This window comes from Vulpes lagopus, chromosome 21 (genome assembly GCF_018345385.1).
Source record: "Vulpes lagopus strain Blue_001 chromosome 21, ASM1834538v1, whole genome shotgun sequence".
Taxonomy (NCBI): domain Eukaryota; kingdom Metazoa; phylum Chordata; class Mammalia; order Carnivora; family Canidae; genus Vulpes; species Vulpes lagopus.
Window position 1 is genome coordinate 44,871,171 of NC_054844.1, and position 23,848 is coordinate 44,895,018.

General features: G+C 43.0%; 2 protein-coding genes across 2 annotated transcripts in view; one reads left to right on the plus strand and one right to left on the minus strand.

Annotated features, from left to right (window-relative positions):
- Nucleotides 1–1,003: 1,003 nt before the first annotated feature.
- Nucleotides 1,004–4,216, minus strand: LOC121479824 (gametocyte-specific factor 1-like). Its single transcript, XM_041735621.1, has 3 exons — nucleotides 4,124–4,216; nucleotides 3,549–3,669; nucleotides 1,004–1,017 (listed from the first exon to the last, which is right to left on the minus strand). Exons 1-3 carry the CDS (start codon nucleotides 4,214–4,216, stop codon nucleotides 1,004–1,006), a joined length of 228 nt encoding a protein of 75 aa, XP_041591555.1.
- A 4,921-nt stretch (nucleotides 4,217–9,137) lies between these two features.
- Nucleotides 9,138–23,848, plus strand: part of NCKAP1L (NCK associated protein 1 like) — a 38,082-nt gene continuing 23,371 nt past the window's right edge. Inside the window, exons 1-14 of the mRNA XM_041736956.1 lie at nucleotides 9,138–9,270; nucleotides 10,347–10,457; nucleotides 11,179–11,271; nucleotides 16,095–16,151; nucleotides 16,835–16,977; nucleotides 17,924–18,014; nucleotides 18,106–18,243; nucleotides 19,090–19,138; nucleotides 19,234–19,390; nucleotides 21,648–21,704; nucleotides 21,974–22,070; nucleotides 22,608–22,717; nucleotides 22,888–23,020; nucleotides 23,589–23,670. Of these exons, the coding sequence (XP_041592890.1) occupies nucleotides 9,169–9,270; nucleotides 10,347–10,457; nucleotides 11,179–11,271; nucleotides 16,095–16,151; nucleotides 16,835–16,977; nucleotides 17,924–18,014; nucleotides 18,106–18,243; nucleotides 19,090–19,138; nucleotides 19,234–19,390; nucleotides 21,648–21,704; nucleotides 21,974–22,070; nucleotides 22,608–22,717; nucleotides 22,888–23,020; nucleotides 23,589–23,670 (1,420 nt within the window). The 5' untranslated portion in view covers nucleotides 9,138–9,168. The remainder of the gene's footprint in view (nucleotides 9,271–10,346; nucleotides 10,458–11,178; nucleotides 11,272–16,094; nucleotides 16,152–16,834; nucleotides 16,978–17,923; nucleotides 18,015–18,105; nucleotides 18,244–19,089; nucleotides 19,139–19,233; nucleotides 19,391–21,647; nucleotides 21,705–21,973; nucleotides 22,071–22,607; nucleotides 22,718–22,887; nucleotides 23,021–23,588; nucleotides 23,671–23,848) is intronic.

Consider the following 23,848-nt stretch of genomic DNA (forward strand, 5'->3'; position numbering starts at 1 on the left):
TCAGTAAACTAGCAACAAAAACCAAGGTAATAATTTTAAAATTAACTAGCTGAAAAAAAATTTACAGCTTAAAAGGAACAAATTTTGGCTTGTTATAAATTGGGTCTTGGTTCAGTTTAAGCACCAAGTATGTGACTATCTACTAGATGCCTAGAACCTGGCTAGTGGTATATGGTTCAGCAAATATAAAGCAGCATGTGATTCTGACTTCTCTTGGGAAGGGTGTGGTATGGTTGAGGTTGGATGCCTGGAAGATTTAAATGTGGTGAGAATTAAGAATTATATTTAAAAAAAAAGCTAGAAAGGAATTTCAGTGGTTGAAGGGCAAGGGGTGGCATTTTAAAATGAACAGAGTGAAAAAGAATAAGGTATATTTAAGATGGGAGTAAACTGACTTCTACAGAGTTAAGAAGAGAGATTTGGAGACATGCTCCAAACTCACTTATAAAAACTATAGTTTTTGTGTTTTTTTAAAGTAGGCTCCGCACCCAACGTGGGGCTTGAACTCAGATCCTGAGATCAAGAGTTGCAACGCTTTACCCCTGAGCCAGCCAGGCGCCCCCCAAAACCGTATCGTTTAAGCGTGAAAGAGTTGTACAAAACCGACTGAAGAAGGATAATCTAATGGTCATATGGTGCATGACTTGGAGTAGGAGAAAAATAATTGGAGGATAAAGAATCTGGTTAAGGAATAGCATAGCCCACGTGGTAGCTGTATTTCCTCTATTAATAAGGGAAATAGGCAAATAAGCCTCCTAGCCTTTGGTTGACAAATGAGGATATGAAAACAAGGGAAAAAGAATCCAATGAAGCTTGTCATAGGAAAAGTATTCTTTATTTAAATAAATAAAAACATGTTAAGATGCCGACAATGACTGGAGTTGTTACCTAAAATATGACAGTTAAGATTTCACCAAAGGAAAAAAAAAATAAAGATTTCACCAACGTTTTTAAAGAAAAATAAATTTTCTGTCTGCTGGTTCTTTTATCCACAGCTTCTCCATCAGTTTTTCTGACCTACAGGTAGAAAGACAACATTAGGGTAGTGTCATTTTGAAAATGTTTTTATGGAAGACCTAAGCTTGATATGCATTAGTTGCATTTCCAATAGAATTCTAGAGAGCTCTTTCTCTGCCAGTCTGTCTTAAAGCCACTGAGACTTTCCCTGCTTTCTGTTATGGGGGAAGAAGGACTTTTTTTTTTTTTTTTTAAGATTTTATTCATTTATTCATGAGAGACACACAGAGAGAGGCAGGCTGCGAGGAGCCTGATGTGGGACTCGATCTCGGGACTCCAGGATCACCTCGTAGGCTGAAGGCAGGCACCAAACCACTGAGCCACCCAGGGAGAAGGACTTAAAGTAGAAAATATGGTTGGTTTATTTATTTATTTATTTATTTATTTATTTATTTATTTATTTATTTATTTTTTTATGATAGTCACAGAGAGAGAGAGAGGGGCAGAGACATAGGCAGAGGGAGAAGCAGGCTCCATGCACGGGGAGCCCGACGTGGGATTCGATCCCGGGTCTCCAGGATCGCGCCCTGGGCCAAAGGCAGGCGCTAAACCACCGCGCCACCCAGGGATCCCTGGTTTACTTTTTTAAAGGATAAAAGTTTGTCTAAGCATCTTTGAAGACCTAGAATACATTAGTGATATTAGTTAAAACTATGTGACTATTGTAGAACCATGATTTTAGTTTAAAAATGTTACCCTACCTTTTCTCCAGGACTTAACGTTGTTAGGATGTTTATCATCCATAGTCTCTTTTTTTATGTCTCTTGAGTCACTTGTCGGAGATGACCAAAAAAGGAAAGTTAGTTGGGGACCAGAACTAGAGATTTAGTTTAGATAACCAGTTCTAGGAGATTAAAATTACTTTATAAAAAATGGTGGATATTAAATGCCAGGTAGAAATTACTGATTTTGTACAAGTTTCTGTTTTATATAGTTCCTTTGTCTTTTTTTATTTTAATTTTAATTAATTTATTATATATATATATTTAATATATAGTTCCTTTGTACTTCCCTCCCCGCTGTGTGATGGGTTACTCCATTGATGGAGTTACCCTAGATATGCCCTTCAAGCTTGTTAGGTTGGGGATCCTTGTTAGGTTGTTTCATGTATAACTGTACGGGGTCTTTTCCCTTCAAAATTTTATGAACTTTATAAAGGGTTTTTTATTCTTTGAAAATCTTACCTAGAATTGAGAACTTTGTGGAATCAAGGCCTTAGTGGATTAAGGTCCTAAGAGAGGAGCCTTCGGGAGGGAATGGAAGTACTTAGAGCCCATGAATATTGGTCTTTTAAAATTTATAATGAATTTTAGGCATCTGCCATGCCTATGACTTAGTGACCATCTCACCTTAAGAGTCAACCTTAAAGGTGTTTTGGCCTCTATTCCAATAACTTCTGTAGGATGATTTATCTTACCTTTCACAGACCAGCATTTTTGGAGCAAATGTCTTAAGAACAAATGAAGGAGAATGACGTGTGTTATCTAGAAAGAAGAAGAGAGGATGGAGACGTGATACAAGTACTAAGCATTTTTATATTTTTGCAGAGAAAGCCATTGGCAGCAGAGATTCGAATCTCCCTTCCATAGTTGTTGCTGGGAATTGGCTGCTTTGCCAGGGACTGCTTTCCCACCAACCTGACTTTAGGTAGGGTCATATGACAAGTTTTTGCCAATAGGATATGACTGGAAGTATTTCTTCTGGGCCAAGATGCTTAAGGGACCCCTGTACCTCCATTCTCTTTCTGTGGCAGCTTGGGAAACCAAGTGTGGATTTTTAAAAGATTAAAAAAAAATCTTTTTAAAAAAGGAAAGGGAACAGGTATTGCTAAGATTCTTAATTTTTCAAAAATATTTTATTTATTTATTCTTGAGAGACAGAGAGGGAGAGAGAGAGACACAGGCAGAGGGAGAAGCAGGCTCCATGCAGGAAGCCTGATGTGAGACTCGATCCCAGGACTCCAGGATTACGCCCTGGGCTGAAGGCAGACGCTCAACCACTGAGCCACCCAGGTGTCCCAAGATAAGATTCTTTAAATGATTATAAATTATTTTAGGTTTTAATTAGGCTCCTTTTTACTGGGTCGCGTCTCCAGGAACAGATGAAATTCTCAGATTTATTTGATTGTTTTGAAGGTTTCTGTGGGAGGAGTATTAAGGCTTAATTTATATAGGACTATAGTACTTAATTAGCTACAAAGGGCTTAGGGTCCAAGCTTTCACTTATGACTGTGTTCACTGATTCACCCTTGCTCACCTATGTTCCAGACATCGGGGTCAAAAATCTGATTGGCAGTATTAGAAAGTTTTTTATTTGTTTCCAAACTTGGAGAAATGAACTTTGGAAGATTAAATGGCTCTGAAATGAAGCAGATCAGAAGTTAGAGAAGCAGGGTAGAAACTTCCTTTTGTTTTTCATTCCTCTCATTTGGCTAAGATTTCCGTAGTTAGGAAATGTGAAGGACACGGGGCGATAGCACTTGATGCCACTTATCTGCTCCTCAAAAAAAAAACAAAACAAAACCCACTTACCATCATCTACAGCAGTTCTGTTGACACAGTTAACCTCATGTTCCTTGAGCCTTTTGATGGGGACCACATGGCAAGCATTATATTTGCAGTTAGCCATCTTTTTAGCTATCTTCGGATTTTTCTAAAAGAAAAAAAGCTCATTAAATGGCTATTATACAATGCCTGTGTTCCACCCTCCATTCCTTTCTGGAAATGCTTAAGACAAACCATTTCCAACATTAAGAACTGCTAAGTGCTATGTATGGTCAGAAGCTTGTTCTTCTTCTTCTTCTTCTTCTTCTTCTTCTTCTTCTTCTTCTTCTTCTTCTTTTAATCTTTAACATTTTCTGAGCTTATTTTTCTCCCTCCAGTGAGTTAACATTTTTTTTTAAAGATTTTATTTATTTATTTATTCATGAGAGACACAGAGAGAGGCAGAGACACAGGCAGACGGAGAAGCAGGCTCTGTGTAAGGAGCCTGATGTGGGACTCGATCCTGGGACTCCAAGATCACACCCTGGGCTGAAGGCAAGATGCTCAACCATTGAGCCAACCAGGGATCTCCAACATTTTTTTTTTTTATAAGGAAAACTTACCTTTCTACATGATGCCAGGTGGTACTGTAACCTGCTGACTGGCATCCTGTGGCTTGGGTCATAAGGACATATTTCCAAGGCTTCTGTCTCCATGAGGCCTAAATAGTAGGAACCGTGGGTTGGCAAAGAAAATATTGACATTTGACATCAGGTAGTTTTGACACAGGCCTACTACTGTTTTCAAAAGAAGAGTGAGAGGTGTGGGTATCTCACCATGAAGGTTTTGGATGACTAAAGCAGTAGCCTAGTCAGTTAGATAATAGGGGAAGTGCTTATATGCCTTGGAAAACCAAAACTTAACCTTTGTACATATATTTTAGTCTAATAGGTTGTTTTGGATAGAATTCTTTGCCCCCAGACAGAGTACGGAACAGGCGAGGCTCCTTGGAAAGCTCACAGTACTGGGGCAAGATGAAATTCGACGCTATCAGCTTGAGTGTTGAGAAAGCAAGACTGGGGCAGCCGTTTCCTTTCCTGTTCAGCGTTGCTCCTTCTCATCTCTTTGCCAAATGTGTCTAAATTAAGCTCTTTACTAGACAAGGATGCTACTTGTCAGATCAGCATAGCCACTTTTGGGGAGAGGGGATCGGAAGAATGAACAGTACCATGTTTGAGTCCAGGCTACCTTATAATTATCTGAGAACGCCAGTCTGGAGTCTCTAAAGTTGTAGGTATTAACATATGAAGACTCCCAGAAGTGAACTAAGAATACACCATCTCGAATCTGCCACATTCTCCTGCCAATAGGAGGCCTACTTTCCCTTATGGCTAGCTGCCTTTAGCTGTCCTAGCAGACATTCACTTCAAGGACTCCCAAGTTTCCAGGCAACAGCTACAGCTGAGATTTCTGCAGAGCAGGGACAGCATAGTCTGATGGGGGGAAAAAGATCAAGGCAGACTGGCATAAGCACTAAGGATAGAAAAGTGCCTAGAATAGCCCATTTCAATTCTGCTTTGCATCATGCCTAGGGCATAGACAAAGGGCACAGAGCTAGACTGTTAAATGTCAGATTTTCCTGAGGGCATTTAGATGATTAAGTCCAGGGATTTAGACTCAGGTATCTTTTAAGAACACAAGCCAGGGTGGCTCTTTAAAGCTCCCACTGCATATTAATGATAATATTAGAGCCGCAAATGCTTGTTATTAAAGTGAATTGGCTTTCTGGAAAATAAAGGTTGCGTATAATCCAACATTGCGTAGGTATCTTCAGATTCTTAAAGATAATGGAAGAAGAGCTTTCATGCCGAAATGTTGTCGCCAAATAACCCCAAACCCCTCTTTTAGCCAGCAGCCGAGGGAAGTATGAAGTGTGGTCAGACTGATAAGGCTGGGCTTAGTAACAGAGCGCTTCAGAATAGGCAGCGAGAATTGACGGCCTTGGGTCACTCACCTCATTATCCATAGCTGGATGTCCCAGGTGGGAGGCCAAGACTAGCACGGAGGCCGTTTGGTTTAATACGTGTTAGAATTATATGGTCTCATTCATTTGGGGAATATGAAAAATAGTGAAAGGGCATAAAGGGGAAAGGAGAAAAAATGAGTGGGAACTATCAAAAAAGGAGACAGAACATGAAGACTCCTAACTCCGGGAAACGAACTAGGGGTGGTGGAAGGGGAGGAGGGCGGGGGGTGGGGGTGACTGGGTGACGGGCACTGAGGGGGGCACTCGACGGGATGAGCACTGGGTGTTATTCTATATGTTGGCAAGTTGAACACCAATAAAAAATAAATTCATAAAAAAAATAATACGTGTTAGACTTGGCAAGAGCATCCTAGCCTTGATGCTACCTTGACAGTTGAACCACGTCTAAAGTCTCTTGAGACCTACCTTATTCTTGAAGCGGCGTCTCTCAAGAATTTAAAAAGAAGTGTCTGGATCTGAAGAGGGAAACGATCCCTTCTGTAGGTCAAAACGAGGCGAACAGCCAACGTTTGGGGAGGGGGCAAGCAGCGTACCTTTGTCAAGTGATGTGAGTCCACTTTCTGCTCAAGCTACTCAATTCCTCTTCTCCCACCATATGGTCTGTGGTTTCTCAGAGGCTTGGAAGTTCCTGATGTCACAGTTAAGTCCCGAAGTGGTGTTTCAGTCTTGGTTGTGGGTGAGAGTCCCGGGGTAGTTTTAAAGTGACAGATTTTATGGAACTAGTGGATCAGAATCTTCACAAATGGGGTCTGGCTAACTGTGGCTTTATTTATTTATTTTTTTAAAAAATATTTTATTTACTTATTCATAGACACAGAGAGAGAGGCAGAGACACAGGCAGAGGGAGAGGGAGACGCAGGCTCCATGCAGGGAGCCCGATGCGGGACTCGATCCCGGGTCTCCAGGATCACACCCCAGGCTGCAGGCGGCGCCAAACCGCTGCGCCACCGGGGCTGCCCTAACTGTGGCTTTAAAAGAGTTCCACAGGGGATTCTGATTTGTAGCCAGGGTTACTAGGCCCCCTCGGGGGCAGTTCGGCCGTCCTCGGGAGGTTCCTTCCAGTTTCCAGGAAGAACCGCTGCGTGATCTTTCCAGCGAAGTTTCTCTAAGGACTACCCGTTGGAATGATTAGTCCCGTCTTAAACCTGGCCTTTTCCTTTATGGGGTGCCAAGTAGAATTTCAGAGGAAGTGCATTAGCTCACTACATACTAAAAAAAACAAAACAAAACAAAACAAAACCAAATTTTACTTTCGTTCTGGCATTCTGAATCCAGTGTACCAGGCCTCGAGCTGAATGTTTATAAACGCCGGATCATATGACCACTTCTGCAGGTGTACGGGGGATTCCCACTGTTTTATAGGTTAGGAGACCAACTCAGTGGTGACAGACAATCCTACAGTTACAAAGCTAGCACAGGTTTGAGGAGCATTATTAATATTATTTGATGTAATACATGTAAAGCACTTAAAGTACCCGGTACATGGTAAATAGGCCGTCGCTTCGTATGTAGGTAAGTTATTTAATACACACAGTAGCTGCATGTGATAGGAACTATCATCGATATCATCTTCAGTTTGCAGGCAGGGAACCTGGATCAGAGCTGCCAAGTGATAGAGTTGGGATGTGGACTCAAGCTTTCTGGCTCCAGACCTGGGCTCTTTGCCTTTAAGTCATAAGGCCTAGTGCGCTGGACTCAGCGGTATTCAAGCACAAAATTCTGCCTGATGTCAAAATGTAGGCTCTTCCCACAGAACAAGTATAAGGAAATGAGTTTTTTCAGGCTCCAGCAATCTTACAGTCCGGCTGAGGGGACAGTATAATACGAAACAGGCATGGAAAGGCGGGGCCTAATGGTAGGGACCAAGTCCTGTTGGAGTTCACAAGGGCCCGGCTTTGGACTCTTTGAACCAGATCCAGATGATTGGCTAGGATTTGGGTCAGCAAGAGGGAAAGCACGAGTGAGGAAAGTCTACGTTCACAGTAGACCAGGTTGGTCTCTGCCAGGTTGGGAAGGATGTATTAGGGAACAGGAGAAAACTAGATCAGCTTCGTGGGGAGAGTCTTCAACAAAAGTTACAGCAGGATAAGAAATACAAGAGAAAACGGTCCCGTAGAACTACACTCACCTGCACGAAGGCTGCTGCTGTACCACCGCTCCGCCGCCGACGTGTGCGTTTCTCACCGCCTGCTCCTACTGTCCCCCATCAACGTGGAAGAGCAACAGAAACCCCACAGATGCCTCTAGTAGGACCTGGGTTCCTTTGATAACAGCAGGTGATTCAAATCCTTGAGGCCAACACCACCTATGGCAGGCCTCTAGCTTTCTCGGGGCTCTATCCGGTGAATAAACTGGAAGGCAGATTCCATTCTCCAAACGTGTGAAGTTCCCATTAGAGGTGTTTGAGATTTTTGACTGTTAAGCACTGCCGTCTTCTTGCTTCTGTAAAAGATACGTTCTCTTGGGAACAAACATTAAGTTCTGTGTATAATGACGCTAATCAGCTCCCCCCATCCCTCCACTCCAGGATTTACGGGGACAATGTAAGAGCCCTGGATATGGAAAATGAGGATGGTTGGAAAGCTGAGAAAAGGTATCAGAAAGGAAGTAGATATGAAGAAAACTCAATGTAGAATTTTTCTGAGGACCTTCTGCTTTTTGCCTTGAAAGAAACCTGAAAGTGAGTTTGTTTTCTTAAACTAGGGAGCTAAGGCCCAGTTGGGATGGCAAGAATATATTAGTGCTAAAATTCATTCAGTCAAGGGGACGCCTGGGTGGCTCAGCGATTGAGCGTCTGCCTTTGGCCCAGGGCGTGATCCTGGGATCGAGTCCCCCATCGGGCTCCCTGCATGGAGCCTGCTTCTCCCTCTGCCTGTGTCTCTACCTCTCTGTCTGTGTCTCTCATGAATAAATAAATGAAATCTTAAAATAAATAAATAAACTAAGCAGAAGAATTCATTAAAAAAGAAAGATTTAAAAAGGAAAAAGATCATGCCCTGAGCCAAAGGCAGACGCTCAACTGCTGAGCCACCCAGGCATCCCTAAATAAAGTCTTAAAAAAAGAATATGATGTTCTATATAATATTTGACATTAGATGGGATGATGAGGGAGAGTTGGGATTTAATCTGGGCTCTAAAAGATGAATAGGCCTAAGGTTCAGCTCCGAATAACAGGTATTCTTGATGGGGATATATAAAAGAGGAAGTAGTTTAAAGGTGTATGGGACCGGGGTGGTCTATACATTTTTGTCTGGTGTTGAGCTTTTTATAGGACTCGAGTGAAGGGTTAAGGCCAAAAAGGTTGGCACCAGACTGTGGAAGAGCCTTGAAAGCCTGTCCCTCTCCCCTGCCTCCACCCACTTCACAGTCTTACCAATAGTGCTGCACAGCTAGAAAGAGGAAGTGTCTCCTGCTGAGTGTGCAAGAGGAAGCACAAGAAGATTCTGAAGGCCTGTGAGCCGTAATGACTGCTTTCACCCATGAGCCAATTGTAGAGGCAACAGGAAGACCAGCGCACCAACCAGGCTGGGTCCCTCCGCCCAGGGGGTGTCACCACCCAAGCTGAAAGCGTTTGGGGACATTAGGCATCGCTGTCCGGATACTCCTCTCTCGGTGGCCATCATGTCTTTGACCTCTGCCTACCAGCATAAATTGGCAGAGAAGCTCACCATCCTGAATGATCGAGGTCAGGGGGTTCTCATCCGCATGTATAACATCAAGAAGGTAAGCACGGGCAGCTGCACTGGTACCACTTATTCCAGCAACAGCAGGGCAGGGGACCCTGAGGCCTGCAGTTCCAGGGGTTAGACTCCCCCATCTTTCCCCGATGGTTTAACTGACCTTCCATCACTTGGATTATATGGGCCGTCCGGTGCTGGGAGGCAGAAGGGGAGGGTTTTTCTTAAGGGCTTACCCCTTCTAGTAATGATTCTTGCCCCAGCAAGAGCACCTGCTTTCTGCTGGGTGTATGGGGGTAGGAAATAATTTTGTTCTGAGGCCCTCGAATAAAGGTCTGGGGTGTAGAATTCTGGGTTTCGTTGTTTATTGCGGATCCTCCATACTCTGAAGATATTCAAAGTTGGGTCTATGGCAAAAAACTTTTCCATGGAAGTACTTCCCTAAAAGGAAAAAATAGATATGATATTTCAATAAAATATGGGTAGGTGCCTTCTGAAGTACTTAGAGTCCGAGAGTTCATGCTGCAGTCCTGTGTGTTTGCTTGGGATGGGAATTGTGGAATTGAGAGAGGCTCGGGGACAAGAGTCGGGCTGGGGGTGAGGGGCTGGGCCTAGAGGAGTAAAGAGAGAGAGATGGGCAGGAGTGTGGAGTTTCTGGAAGAGAAAATAAGGAGAGGGAACTTCTGTGCATTTTGTAATAAAATAAATCACCAGGAACATGGTTCCACTGACTCAATGTCCCCCACAAACACCCTTTGGGATGGGATACTTACATATGGACAATAATTGTGACACACTCACCCGTGAAGTCTAACTCCTAAGCAGCTGCTTTTCTCACTCCTTCCGGCTTCGGCTGAGGGGTGGGGAGAGAGCTTCCTCTTTGCACTGGGGCCAAGCAGACGCTGAACTCTTCTCGGCAAGACAAGATACCCAGGTTGTTCAGCTCTACTGATAGTTGGCTTCGCGTCCCGAAGCTTGTTGCTCACCTACCGCTATGCTTTCATAATGAGTTCCCAGACCCCTTTCTGTAAGAGAGACTATTTGAGAATGGATGCTGCAGGAAGGAGTACGTTTGGAGGGGCAGGAGGAAGGGTTGAAATATCATGTGCTTTATTGGTGCAGACTTGTTCAGACCCCAAATCTAAGCCACCTTTCTTACTGGAAAAGTCCATGGAATCTTCTCTCAAGTACATCAACAAGAAATTTCCCAACATAGATGTCCGAAACAGCACGGTGAGAACATGGTCCCCACTCCCCACCCCCTTCCTCTGAAATAACTCTACGCTTGGGTAGTGTAAACGCTCCCCTTTGACTGCCTTTCTTTGAAGTTGGCAGGGGACAGAGTAGTTTTCTTGGGGTCACCCACGGGGCTTCAGGTCCTTGTAGTCTTGAGAATTCTGAGGTAAGGTGGGGTTCTCGCAGGGTAAGCTAGAGCAAAGCATCGCCCCTTTCTCCATTGCAAGATTCTTGAGAACGCTTTGTTCTTGTAGAGGAAGACAGCTCCATCAACCCAGCAGGGTGGGTATATTTTACCATTGTTCCTTTTTTCCCATTCAATGCTTCCTTGCTAATTAACTTAGTCATACATTTCATGGAATATCCCTTATTTCTCCCCAATTAAATGTTAGCCCTAGATTTCTTACCGTTGTACCTTACTCGTTCTTCTCACTCTGCTTCCTTTGATGTTAATATAAATGAGAAGTCTCTTGGACTGAAAGGGACCTTGAAATTTCCTCTCATTTAGCACTGATCTAGTCAGAGCCACATGCAACATTCTTTCTAGAGAATCTCCTTTGTTTAAGGCCTTCAGAGCATTAGACGTCTTCCAACTTTGTCAGTGTATTTCAAGCCTCTTCGAGAATGTTTTAGGTATAACTCCTGTTCTTCTAGGGTTATTTAGATCGATTGTCTTCTTATTTTGTGTTTTAAAATTTTGGTTTTGTGTTTCTCCCAGCAACATTTAGGACCAGTACATCGGGAAAAAGCCGAGATAATTAGATTCCTCACCAACTACTACCAGTCATTTGTAGATGTCATGGAATTTCGGGTGAGTTCTCTCTAGCCCAGGACCCCAATGTAGGCATTCTCCTTCAGATACTACTGCTTCTTTATTAGATGTTAATTTTTTTTATTATTAGATGTTAATTAAAAAAAAGATTTTATTTATTTATTTATTTATTTATTTATTTATTTAGAGCACATGAGTTGGAGGGATGGACAGAGGGAGAGGGAGAGAGAACCTCAAGCAAGAGCCCAATGTGGGGTTCTATCTCATGACCCTGCAATCATGACCTGAGTTGAAACTGAGTTGGATGCTTAACTGATTGAGCCACCCGGGCGCCCTTCTATAGCTACTTTCTTTGTCATTATCATGGGGGTCATGTGTAGCATTCTAATGTTATAACAAGAATGTACTCTTAAAAACAAAAAGAATATACTCTGTTGTGTTAAGATAGTGACAAGTTGGGATTCCTGGGTGGCTCAGCAGTTGAGCGTCTGCCTTCAGCTCAGGTCATGATCCTGGGGCCCTGGGATTGAGTCCCACGTCGGGCTCCCTGCGTGGAGCCTGCTTCTCCCTCTGCTTGTGTCTCTGTCTCTCTCTCTCTCTGTCTCTCATGAATAAATAAATAAAATCTTTTTTTTTTTAATAAATAAAATCTTAAAAAAAAAAAGATAGTGACAAGTTGAGGGGCACCTTGGTGGCACAGTCGTGCACAGATACTCTCTCAAATAAATAAATAAATAAATACATACATACATACATAAATAAAGTGACAAGTTGATAATTGATGTATCCAATATATAGAGGCTTGGTTACAAGTTCAGAGTACATGCCTATAAATGAATATCATCACAGCTCTGAAAGATGATAATATTTATGTTAATTGGCATGGAAAATGTTCTTCATATGTTCTTTAATGTAAATGCAAATTATAATACAGTAAGACATAAGATGCCCCTAATTTGTATATTTACCTGGATAAACATACATTTAAAGAAAATTTGGACTTCTGATTGGTGGGATTTTGAGTGGTTTTAAAAACTAATTAAAATTATGCCTGTTTGTATTTTCTAATTTTCTGCAATGAACATGTATTATTTATGCATTTAAGAAATAACACAAATAAAAAAAAAGAAATCACACAAATTTTACCCATCTGAGCAATTGAAGCTTGTGATAGTTTCATAGTGTTTCTTTAGATGGAGCCAGACTGTGGAGCCCTGGTTTGGGTGCCCTGTGTCTGCCAGAGGGGGCTAACCCAAGCCATTCTGTACACAATGAAAAGAGAAGTGGGGCCATGGAAAAGTGTGAAATCTAAAGGAGGGTCAGGTCAGAAATTATTAATCTTGGAAGTGAGGGTAGGGTTTAGGAAGAAGGTAGGCGCTAGTGGAGGTGGTTGAAAGAATGCTGGATGCATATAAAGAAGCGTCTCACTAGTGAGAGTTGGGGTCCAAAGGGGATTTTAGAGACTGCTGGTTGCTGCGTTGGTAAAGTTCTGAGCCCACGGTGTATCCTATGGTTCATTTAGGGCAAGAGGGATAATAGAGACCCTGAGATGTTGTACACTGTAAAGTAGGTAGACTCTGAATCAGACACATTTGGTTTCAAATCTCAGCTTTACCACTTACCAGATAAATGACTTTAGACAAGAGTCTCTTCGAATCCCAGTTTCTTTATCTATGAAATGGGGAAATAAGATTTACTATGTGAGGTATTTGTGAGAATTAAATGAGATAATACTTGGAAAACAAGCTAGCTCAGTCTTTAGCATATAGTAGGATTAGAGTCCAACAAATGTTAATTCCAGTCCCCTCTGATTCTTACCTTTAAGAGGATAAGACTTGTTTAGTGACATTGGGTGAGTGGCTTAAAGCAAACCTCAGCTATGACCTGTGGGAATTGGGTTGCTGGAAGTTCTAGAAAGGCCCTCCTAGCAAGTGAGGCAACATAGAGCTAGATAGAGGTTTAGAAGTCATGTGGTATAGAGGGAAGAATCATGGTCTCCATGTTCCTTTTTTTTTTTTTTTAAGATTTTATTTATTTATTCATGAGAGACACAGAGAGAGGGGCACAGACACAGGGAGAAGCAAGCTCCATGCACCGGGAGCCTGATGTGGGACTCGATCCAGGGTCTTCAGGATCACGCCCTGGGGGCGCTAAACCACTGGGTCTCCATGTTCTACTTCTGGTACTATCGCTTACTAGCCTGTGATCATGGGCAAGCATCTTAATTGCTCTTATCCTTGGTTTTCCCTTGTGTTAATTTAAATTAGGCCTTTTGGGGAAGTTAATGTGGAAACATTTTTTTCCCCATTTTAAAAAGTTTAACAGATGTATGCACCTGTGTAACAACCGCCACAACGAAAGTATAGAAAATTTCTGTCACCCCAAATGTTCCCTGAACCTTTTTTTCCCTAGTCGTTCCTATCTCCCCAACCTCTGGCCCCAGGCAACCACTAATGTACTTTCCAGATTAAATTTTTCTTCTTTTTTCTAGAGGTTCATATAGTTAAAATTTTTACAGTATGCATTCCTTTATGTCTGGCTTCTTTCACTCAGTATAATGTTTTTGATATTTATCTATGCTGTTTCATGTAACTGTGATTCATTTCCTATTTTTGTTGAGTACCATTCCATTGTATGGATATAATTTATCCATTTACCTGTTGGTAGACATTTGGGTTGTGTCCACTATGCATATTCTTGGCCATTATGCACAAGATGCTATAAATATTTGAGTACAAATAATTGTAAAAAATTTGCATTTCCCTGATGACTAATCTTGTTAAACATCTTTTCATTTGCCTATTGGCCATTTGTATATCTGTTACTGTAAAGTAACTGCTCAAGTCTTTGGCAACATATTTTTAAAATAAAAATGTACGTACTCCTATCTAGCAGCTCTACCTTTGTAGAGATGAAAGTACCAATAATGGGACAAATAGGGAACAAAGGATAGACCAGGAATTTGGAACAAAGCAGATGTCCATCAGTGAGAAAAAGGCTGAATGAATTGGCCATACTATGGGATATAATGTGGTCATTAAAAAGAAGTGCAAAAAAAAAAAATAAAAAGAAGTGCATTAGTGTCCTACCAGATGACTTTGAGAACTTTCAGCAGGTAAGGTTGACTGAGAAAAGCAAAATGGCAAGAAGAGCACAGTATTATCTTAATTTTGTAACACGAATGTTGATAAAAAAAAACCTGTTTCTCTAGCTCTGTTTTTTTCCCCCTCTCTCTATCTGAATAGGATTAGATAAATAGGAGGAAAATTAAGAAAGGCCCTATTGGAAAAAAAAGAAAGAAAGAAAGAAACGCCATACTGGGTTGTTAAACTGGTTTACTTGGGGGTTGGTACAGGATGGAGGGTGGATGCTAATGTCAGAGAGAGGGAGGTGTCCACAATAAAACTGCATATTTGTTTAGGTAAAATTATGTATGAAAAGAAAAAGGCTCCCTATCCCTGGAATGAGGGTTAAATGAAATCTATACAAATTATCTAGTAAGCAGTTAGTATATAGTAGGTGGTCAGTAAACAGAAACATAGAAAGTTGAGTAGTATTGCCATTTGTTAATAATTAATTTTTGAGGGGATCCCTGGGTGGCTCAGTGGTTTAGCACCTGCCTTTGGCCCAGGGCGGGACCCCGGGGTACCGGGATTGAGTCCCACATTGGGATCCCTGCCTAGAGCCTGCTTCTCCCTCTGCTTGTGTCTCTGCCTCTCTCTGTGTCTCCCATGAATAAATAAATAAAATATTTTAAAAAATTAATTTTTGAGAATAGGAGATGGAATCCAAGAACAAAATTTGAGATTCATCAATAAAAATGGGTCTGATTTCTGGCATCTTAGAAAGAACCTATGAGAGGATGCAGAGAAAGGGGAACCCCTCTTACAGTGCTGGTGGGAACGCAGGCTGGTACAGCCACTCTGGAGGACAGTGTGGAGGTTCCTCAAAAAGTCAAAAATAGAGCTGCCCTATGACCCAGCAATTGCACTACTTGGTATTTATCCCAAAGATATAAATGTAGTGATTTGAAGGGGCACCTGCACCCTAATGTTTATAGCAGCAATGTCCACCATAGCCAAATCGGAAAGACCCTGGATGTCCATGGACAGAGGAATGGATAATGAAGATGTGGTGTACACACACGCACACGCACACGCACACGCACGCTCACAATGGTATATTACTCAGCCCATCAAAAAATCTTGGCATTTGCAACTATGTGGATGGAACTAAATAAAAAGACAATTATCATATAATTTCACTCACGTGTGGAATTTAAGAAACAGAACAGAAGAGCATAGAGGAAGGGAAGGAAAAATAAAACAAGATGAAATCAGAGAGGGAGACAAACCATGAGACTCTTAACCAGAGAAACAAACTGAGGGTTGTTGGAGAGGAGGGGGTGAAGGGGTGGGGTAAAGAGGGCATGTGCTGTAATGAGCTTGGGGTGTTATATACAACTGACGAATCACTGAACTCTACCTCTGACACTAATAGTACACTGTGTGTTAATTAATTGAATTTAAATAAAAATGAAATAAAAAGAGCCTATCAGATGATCTTCCTTTTGTAGCCTTTTTTGTAGAGGACGGGGACACCGGGATGATAAATCAGAGAGAGCCTGCATGGTATAGTAGTGACTTGTGCCTATGGAAACATGAGATTTGGTGGGGTCAGCTTGATGGGGGTCCCCTGCTGGCTTTCTGAGAAGGAACTCCCTCTCTTCAGCACTGCTTCCCTCTGGTATTTGGCGGCTCTCTAGGACCTGTAAGGGAGAGAACTCTTCCCCTAAAGTTCTGGGAGTACATGTCACCTTCTCTTTATTCTTTATTCATTCTCATTTTCAATTCTTCCCCCAGGATCATGTATATGAACTTCTCAACACCATTGACGCCTGCCAGTGCCATTTTGATATTGTAAGAATCTTTGCGACTCTCTTCTATCCTCGGAGCCATAGCAGAGGTCTTGGTCGGGACAGTGTGGGTTTGGGAAGGGACTGGAGGAATGGCTATTCCTTCAGGAATATAATATGATATGATATAATATAATATACTGTATTATTTATTCTAGGATTGTGATTCTTTTGTATCAAGTACTGACGTTAAAGTGTATTTATGTGTCGATTAGCAGTATGATCTGGTATAAAAAAATCACACAAAGGTGTTCTTATTCCACTTCTAACCTCTAAATGCTACCATATAGGAAATCCCTGGGTGGCTCAATGGTTTAGCGCCTGCCTTTGGCCCAGGGCGTGATCCTGGAGACCCGGGATCGAGTCCCATGTCGGGCTCCCTGCATGGAGCCTGCTTCTCCCTCTGCCTGTGTCTCTGCCTCTCTCTCTCTCCTCTGTGTCTTTCATGAATAAATAAATAAAATCTTAAAAAAAAATGCGACCGTATTTCCTGGGCTTTTTATACCTTGAGCTCACGTTTAACCCCTGACTGTTCCAATTTTCTCCTTCTAACTTTTCCATCCTGCCAGCTCCTCCTTCTAAAGAGACCGTTTCAGAGTCTATTTGGCTCTATCTGGAATGGTTGGTGAAATAGGGCTTAATTGGCCTTGCTGTTCTTGGGTTCATGTTTTCATATTTTCCTTGTAGAATCTCAACTTTGACTTCACTCAGAGTTACCTGGACTTGATTGTGACTTACACCTCAGTTATTTTACTTCTGTCACGGATCGAGGACCGACGAGTACTCATTGGCATGTACAACTGTGCCCATGAGATGCTGCATGGGCACAGGTGAGTTAAGGGGATATAGGAGATGAAGAATCTCATACGTGGTGGTATGAGGTCCAAGGTGGACACAAAGGAAACAGAAGTCGTGTTTTCCCATTTGAGAGCCGATCGTCTACATGGTAACCCAGGCAAAATAAAAACCTCAAAATACTTACAGTGGCATACAAACAAGAACACTGCACTTTTACATACAGTTAACTCTTGAATGTCTGCTGGTGGGTTATCCAGTTGCCGTTGTCTCTGATCAGTTTTTAATCCTTGGGCTGGCTTCCACTATGCTTTTCAGGTTATTGCAAAAGGAAAAGAAAGTTTCGTTTGTTTGTTTGTTTTAGTACTGGTAGGAATAATATTAGCAAGGTAAAGCCGTTAGAGGCAAGTAATGTATGAAAATTCATTTGAAGCCAAATATAAATGGATTTTGGATTATCTGAAATTCTGTATCCCTCCATTAGTGGAAATAAAAGTATTTAAGGGCTGAAAAAATGAAGGCCAGGGGGATCGGAGTAAGCTAGGAAACATTGTTTTATGTATGATGTGTATTCCCATGTGTCTGCGTGAACACCTTGGCATATGCCTTACCCATTAGCTTTGAATGTATATGTAACTTTTTGGGTTGTATACAAATTTGGGTCTAGCCATATTACTTGAATTACGACTAATCAGCATGAATTTATAGAGCACCTATTATGTGTTCAACACTATTTTGGGTGCTCACAAGGAAGAAACGTTCATGGACCTGCCCCAAATAATATTGTTCTATCTAATGGTTTAATGTACTTGGGCCTGGAGTGGGTCATCTATATATGTAGTTCGCAGTTCAGTGTGCTTATCTTTGGAGGTGGAGGCGAATGCCAGGCCATGCACACGCCTTTATCCTACATGCAAACCTGAGGGTTTGCATCATGGTTATGGGAGATCTGTAACTCTTCCTTCCTGTGCTTTCTCCTAGTGACCCCAGTTTTGCGCGTCTGGGGCAGATGGTCTTAGAATATGACCACCCTCTGAAGAAGCTGACAGAAGAGTTTGGGCCTCACACAAAGGCAAGTTCCCTGGGAGAGTGGAGGATTCCTCTGGTGGAAGCATATTGTCCTCATCATTGACACTAAGGATTCATTTGCTTCTCCCCCACAGGCTGTGAGCGAAGCCCTCCTCTCTCTGCATTTCCTTTTCGTCCGGAGGAACCAGGGCGCTGAGCAGTGGCGCAGTGCCCAGCTTCTGAGTCTCATCAGTACCCCTCCGGCTATGATTAACCCTGCTAATTCAGACACAGTACGTTCCCTCTCCTCTTGTCAGCGAGGGCGTTCTCTTTGCCAAGGCCATCCCCGTAGAGGGTGCTTCTCTCAGGAAATACCATCCCTAAGAGTGCTTTTAGCTTCCAGGATGTGCCTCTGAGTTGATCACCTCTTGTAGGTAAAAAATCATGGTTGGGTTGGAGCTTTTGTTTGGACCAGGATTAGTGTGTGCCTTCCTATAGAAAGAAATTAATAAATGACCATGGAGTGAATGGATAGATGAAAGTGAGTCATTAGACACTCTTCAGCCTAGCAGGAACTTAAACATACTTGTCGATTAATCAACACATATTTTTGTTCTATGACTATGGGCTCAATATCCATGCTTAAAGGACTTAGAGTCTCTTAGGGAATACATGCCATATAGGCATAAAAATACAAGGGATGGTACCAGATGAATGAAAAATGCCAAATGAGTGATTTCTACTTTAAGTGGTAAAGGAATCCAAAGGAGGGAGAAATCGTTAAAAAAAAAAAAAAAAAAAGAGGGAGAAATCATGAGGATGTTCTAGGTATTGATTTTCTGAACTATTGAAGAGAAGTTACGTTAAGCCTTTTATTTGTCCTGACTTCCAGCCCAAGCTCCTTTTCCTTTTCTCAGCTGAATTCATTTTTCCTCGTCCCACTTCCAATTGCCTCATCTCCATTATGGGCAGGTTCCCCCGCTCCTGGCTGATCAAAGTGCCCTGATCCAGTCCAATAAAATAAAAGTTGGTCTGAGTACTTGAATTTTAGCTTGACTTCCCTTGTCTAGACTGCCTTAGTCTTTAGGGGAAGACCAAGTTCAGTAACTGCTCGACCATCTCTGCCTCTCTTCTCCCAGATGGCCTGTGAGTACCTGTCTGTGGAAGTGATGGAGCGCTGGATTATCAGTAAGTTTTATGGGATTAGGGGAAATAGATATAGCAGCATGTCACATGGATAGAGAATTCTAAGTCTTCTTCTGCACTGTTTTGCCCACCTGCAGTTGGGTTTCTCCTTTGTAGCGGGTGCCTCAACTCCAACAGCCAGTGCCAGAAGCTGTGGAAGCTGTGTCTGCAGGGCTCCCTGTACATCACCCTCATCCGAGAGGATGTGCTACAAGTACACAAGGTCACCGAGGACTTGTTTAGCAGCTGGAAAGGGTGAGACACGAGAGCCAACTGATCTTATTTTGAGATTTTTAAGGGGTTTTGAGGTAAGACAGAAATTAAGGGAAGAAAACATTTTCAGGAGGAAGTATCGGTTATTTTTTTTTTAAATTTTTTATTTATTTATGATAGTCACAGAGAGAGAGAGAGAGAGAGAGGCAGAGACACAGGCGGAGGGAGAAGCAGGCTCCATGCACCGGGAGCCCGATGTGGGACTCGATCCCGGGTCTCCAGGATCGCGCCCTGGGCCAAAGGCAGGCGCCAAACCGCTGCGCCACCCAGGGATCCCTCGGTTATTTATGTTAGATGACATTGACAGGTCAAGGAGGATGAGGACTGACAAACGTTCCTTGGGTTCGGCTATAAAGATGGTCTTAGTGTCCTTCCTGTGGGCAGCTTCAGTTGAGTGGTGAGGCTGAAAGCTGGGTTGTGGTGGGTTTGGAAGCAAGTGGGAGATAACGAATTTAATAAATACCTCTTTTAAGAAGTTTGTGACGGGAAGAATAGAGAGACAACTACAAAGAGAGGGAGGTGTTGAGTTGAGGACGGGGTCAGATACTTTTATTATTTTCTTATAGTTGTAAACTAAAATCCAAAAATGTACAAAGTGGAAGCTGACTACAGTCTCATCTCCCAGAATAATTTGGTGTGTGTCCTCCAATGCTTGTGTGTATACATAAGCATGTAAAGGTGTGCTTGTATTTTCAACTTTATGTAAGCAATTAAAAATATTTTATTTATTTATTCATGAGAGACACACACAGAGAGGCAGGGACACAGGCAGAGGGAGAAGCAGGCTCTTTGCAGGAGCCTAATGCGGGACTCGATCCCGGGACCCGGGGTCACAACCCGAGCCGAAGGCAGCCGCCCAGCTGCTGAGCAAAACCGCTGAGCAAAATCTAATGATTATTGCTGTTAAGGAGTGGAAGGCATTGCTTGAAGAGCGTTCAGGTCCCCAACACTAAGAACAACAACTAGCATGTAGGATGTGTAGTGTAGTGAGTTCTTTGGCAGAAATGATCTAATTTGACCCTCCTCAAGTAACTTCATGTTACTAAGGTATCAGTATATTCTTTTGATAGATGAGAAAATGGGGCTCAATCTCAATGTCACTCAGTTAGTATGGAAGTAGGAAATAATTCCAGATTTCTTGGCTCTTAATCCCGTTGCTCTCCATCGTACCATGCAGAGGTTGAAATAATTATCCCCCAGGAATGCCATGGAGATGAATCCTGATTTAATTAAGATACTTTCCAACTCTAGATTTCTTTGATTCTGTGCCAAGTTCAGTAAGGGGGTGGTCTGGAAAAGGGAGAAGACAGGTTATGAAGTTTAACTAATGCAGTGGCAATAGTGATCCTGGGCAGGAGGAGACAGATATAAGCAACATGGGGGGCACGCGGAGCCTAAGGTAATGTGGGAGCTTTGAGCACGGATCACTAATAGAAGAAAAGAGGTATGGTCAGGACAGTCAACTATTCCAGCCAAACAGAGAACAATGAAAAGGCCATTTGATGATTCAGCCATGCACACTGACCTTAGAGCAGTTTTTAGGGTCAAAGGCCTTGAGGGACTCAGGGGTCAGTGAAAGGTGGGGAAGTAAAAAGAATTAGGTGTCTCTTTGGAGGAGTTTGGTGGTTATAGGAGGATGGGAAAGCTCAGTAGACTGTCAGGGTCAAGTGAGGCTCTTTTAAGATCCGGGAGGCTTTGAACTCATGTGTTGGGAAAAGAGAATAAACCAATGGAGAGGGAGAGATTAAAGTGACAAAGAGCTAACTCATAAAGGAGAATTCTAAGAGGAGATAGGTGGGATCCAAGGTAGAGCTAGAATAACTACTGGGACTTAAGAGCAAGGCCTGTGTCATTTATGCACTCTGCCCCTTTTACATCCCTCAAACCTGGAAGAGTGCTTTGGCCTGACAGTGTCAAGGCAGGAGCACAAGACGAGAAGTCCAGTCCCGGTTTTCCCGTTGGGGCCCTATGTAACCTGGGGCTAGTCGTTTTTCTTCCTTAGATAGTACTTCCTTCATCTGCACAGTCGCGAGGAGAACCAGATAACCTCTGAGCTCTGTGAGTCTCTTCTTAATGGGCCAGGGTGAGAAGTTGGGTTCGTAAAGATCCTGGTGGTGAGGGCTGCTGCCGTGCTTCCCATACATAGGCTGTGGTGTGGAATCTCTCAGGACTGGGAAAGTGGGGCAGAGCCTCTAATGGGTGGTGTGGCCAACCCTGCTGTGCTTGTGTCAATCTCCAGGTATGGCAAGAGAGTGGCAGACATAAAGGAAAGCAAGGAGCATGTAATTGCGAACAGGTAAAGGTGGGGAATGGGTTTCCCAAGACGGGATGAAATAGGAATCTCTCCTGACCTTTGTTCTCACCCAAGCCACCCTAGTGTCTGTAGAGCTTTCTTGCTTTTCAACCCAAGAACTTGCTGTTGCCCCACAGATTCTTACGTTTTCTTACCAAGTCTGACTGCAGCAATGAGCCTTCGTCCTCCCTGATGCCCCTTCCTAAATGCCTTAGGAGGACTTTTAAGGATGGGAGGGGCATTACTCTCCAGGTTGCCCTTTCTTTCCTCAGTGGCCAGTTTCACTGTCAACGGCGCCAGTTTCTGCGGATGGCAGTGAAGGAGCTGGAGACTGTGCTAACTGATGAGCCAGGACTACTGGGTCCCAAGGCAAGAGAAAGATGTGCGGGGTGGGGGCTGGTGACCAGTGATAAAAGACTATGTCGGGGGAGTGACTTGGCAGTCGTGAGTTTTTGCATTTCTGACTCTTTCGTGATCTCACTGTGTATGGATAAGCGGATTCCCTTGAGTCTCCTTGGAGCGCCACAAAACTCGTTGGATATCTCTTTTGGGCACCATCGGGGTAGTATATCGTAGCCATTTGTGTCCTCGTCTTATCCTCTATTTGAGCGTGAACTAATTGAAGGGAGAGCTTGCTTTTTTCCTTTCAAACCACATAAATGCCTAGTAAATATTTCTGAGATTTAACAGGCACGGAAAGGTATTGGCTGTGAGCTAATGTGAACACGTATTCATGTCTGATTCTGTTTCACATGTTTTTTGTGTGGGTCTCTGTGTTTATTATCGGGCACTATTGCTGGTGTGGCTACACAATCGCATCTCTATGCATATTATCATGATAGTTCTCTATGCTTTGAAATCTGGTTTTCAAGTTGAAAATTCTCATAGTCCCTGTCTTCTCCTTAGGCCCTTTATGTTTTCATGGCCCTGTCCTTCATTCGTGATGAGGTCACCTGGCTGGTTCGCCACACAGAAAACGTCACCAAGACAAAGACTCCTGAGGACTATGCTGACTCGTTAGTACTCGACATGGTTAAGAATCTTGACCTTAGATGGATGGGAGGGAAAGGGACAGGGAGACATCAAATGACCTCAGGAGGTTTCCCGTCAGCTCCGTTATCACTGCCTTTGTCTCAGTTGGTATTTCTAGCCTCATAAGCTCCCTGTTCTCATCCTCTCTTTGCAGGAGCATTGCAGAGCTGCTTTTCTTGTTGGAGGAAATTAGGGCTCTGGTCCGAAGACACATCAAAGTGATACAGCAGTACCACCTGCAGTACCTGGCTAGATTTGATGCTCTTGTGCTGAGCGACATCATTCAAGTAAGTTCAAGGGACTCGACTTTGGAAATGACTGGGGATCGCCGAGCTGGGGGCCACTCTGGCTGAGTCTCATACTCTGTAGATTGTGCGTCAAAAAGCATGATTTTGGGATCCCCGGGTGGCTCAGCGGTTTGGTGCCTGCCTTCGGCCCAAGGCGTGATCCTGGGGTCCCGGGATTGAGTCCCACATCGGGCTCCCTGCATGGAGCCTGCTTCTCCCTCTGCCTGTGTCTCTGCCTCTCTCTGTGTCTCTCATGAATAAATAAATAAAATCTTAAAAAAAAAAACACAATTTTCCTCTCTACATTTGCTAAAAGGGAAAAAGAAAGACAATCTCCACAGTCTTTTAAAAAAATTCCTCATACATGAAGCTACATAGAAATAGAAGAGAAAAAGAAAGAGAAATTGGGTGTTAACACGGCAGGGAAGCCAGGGAGTTCCCTGCATCGCTCGCTTAGCTCTTTCTGTCTGTTTGTGGCACTTGGCAGTTCTTTGTACCTTCGTGCGCTGAGTGAGCCTTGTGGTCCTCATCTCTACCCGCTTGATGGCGACTCCCAACTTTTTTCTAGAACCTGTCTGTGTGTCCCGAGGAGGAGTCCATTATAATGTCCTCATTCGTCAGTACTCTCTCCTCTCTGAATCTCAAACAAGGTAAATGGAGGGAACGGAGGAGGAAAGGTCTTTTAAGGGTCTATCTAAGGGTGAACATCTCTTGTTCTAGAAATACCGATCTTGAGCCCAGGAATGGGGGAAGGTGACTTTGAAAAGGACCTGTCATTCTGTGAAGCTGGATGTAGGGTCCTGTTTTATTATTTTCTTTTAAACTTCT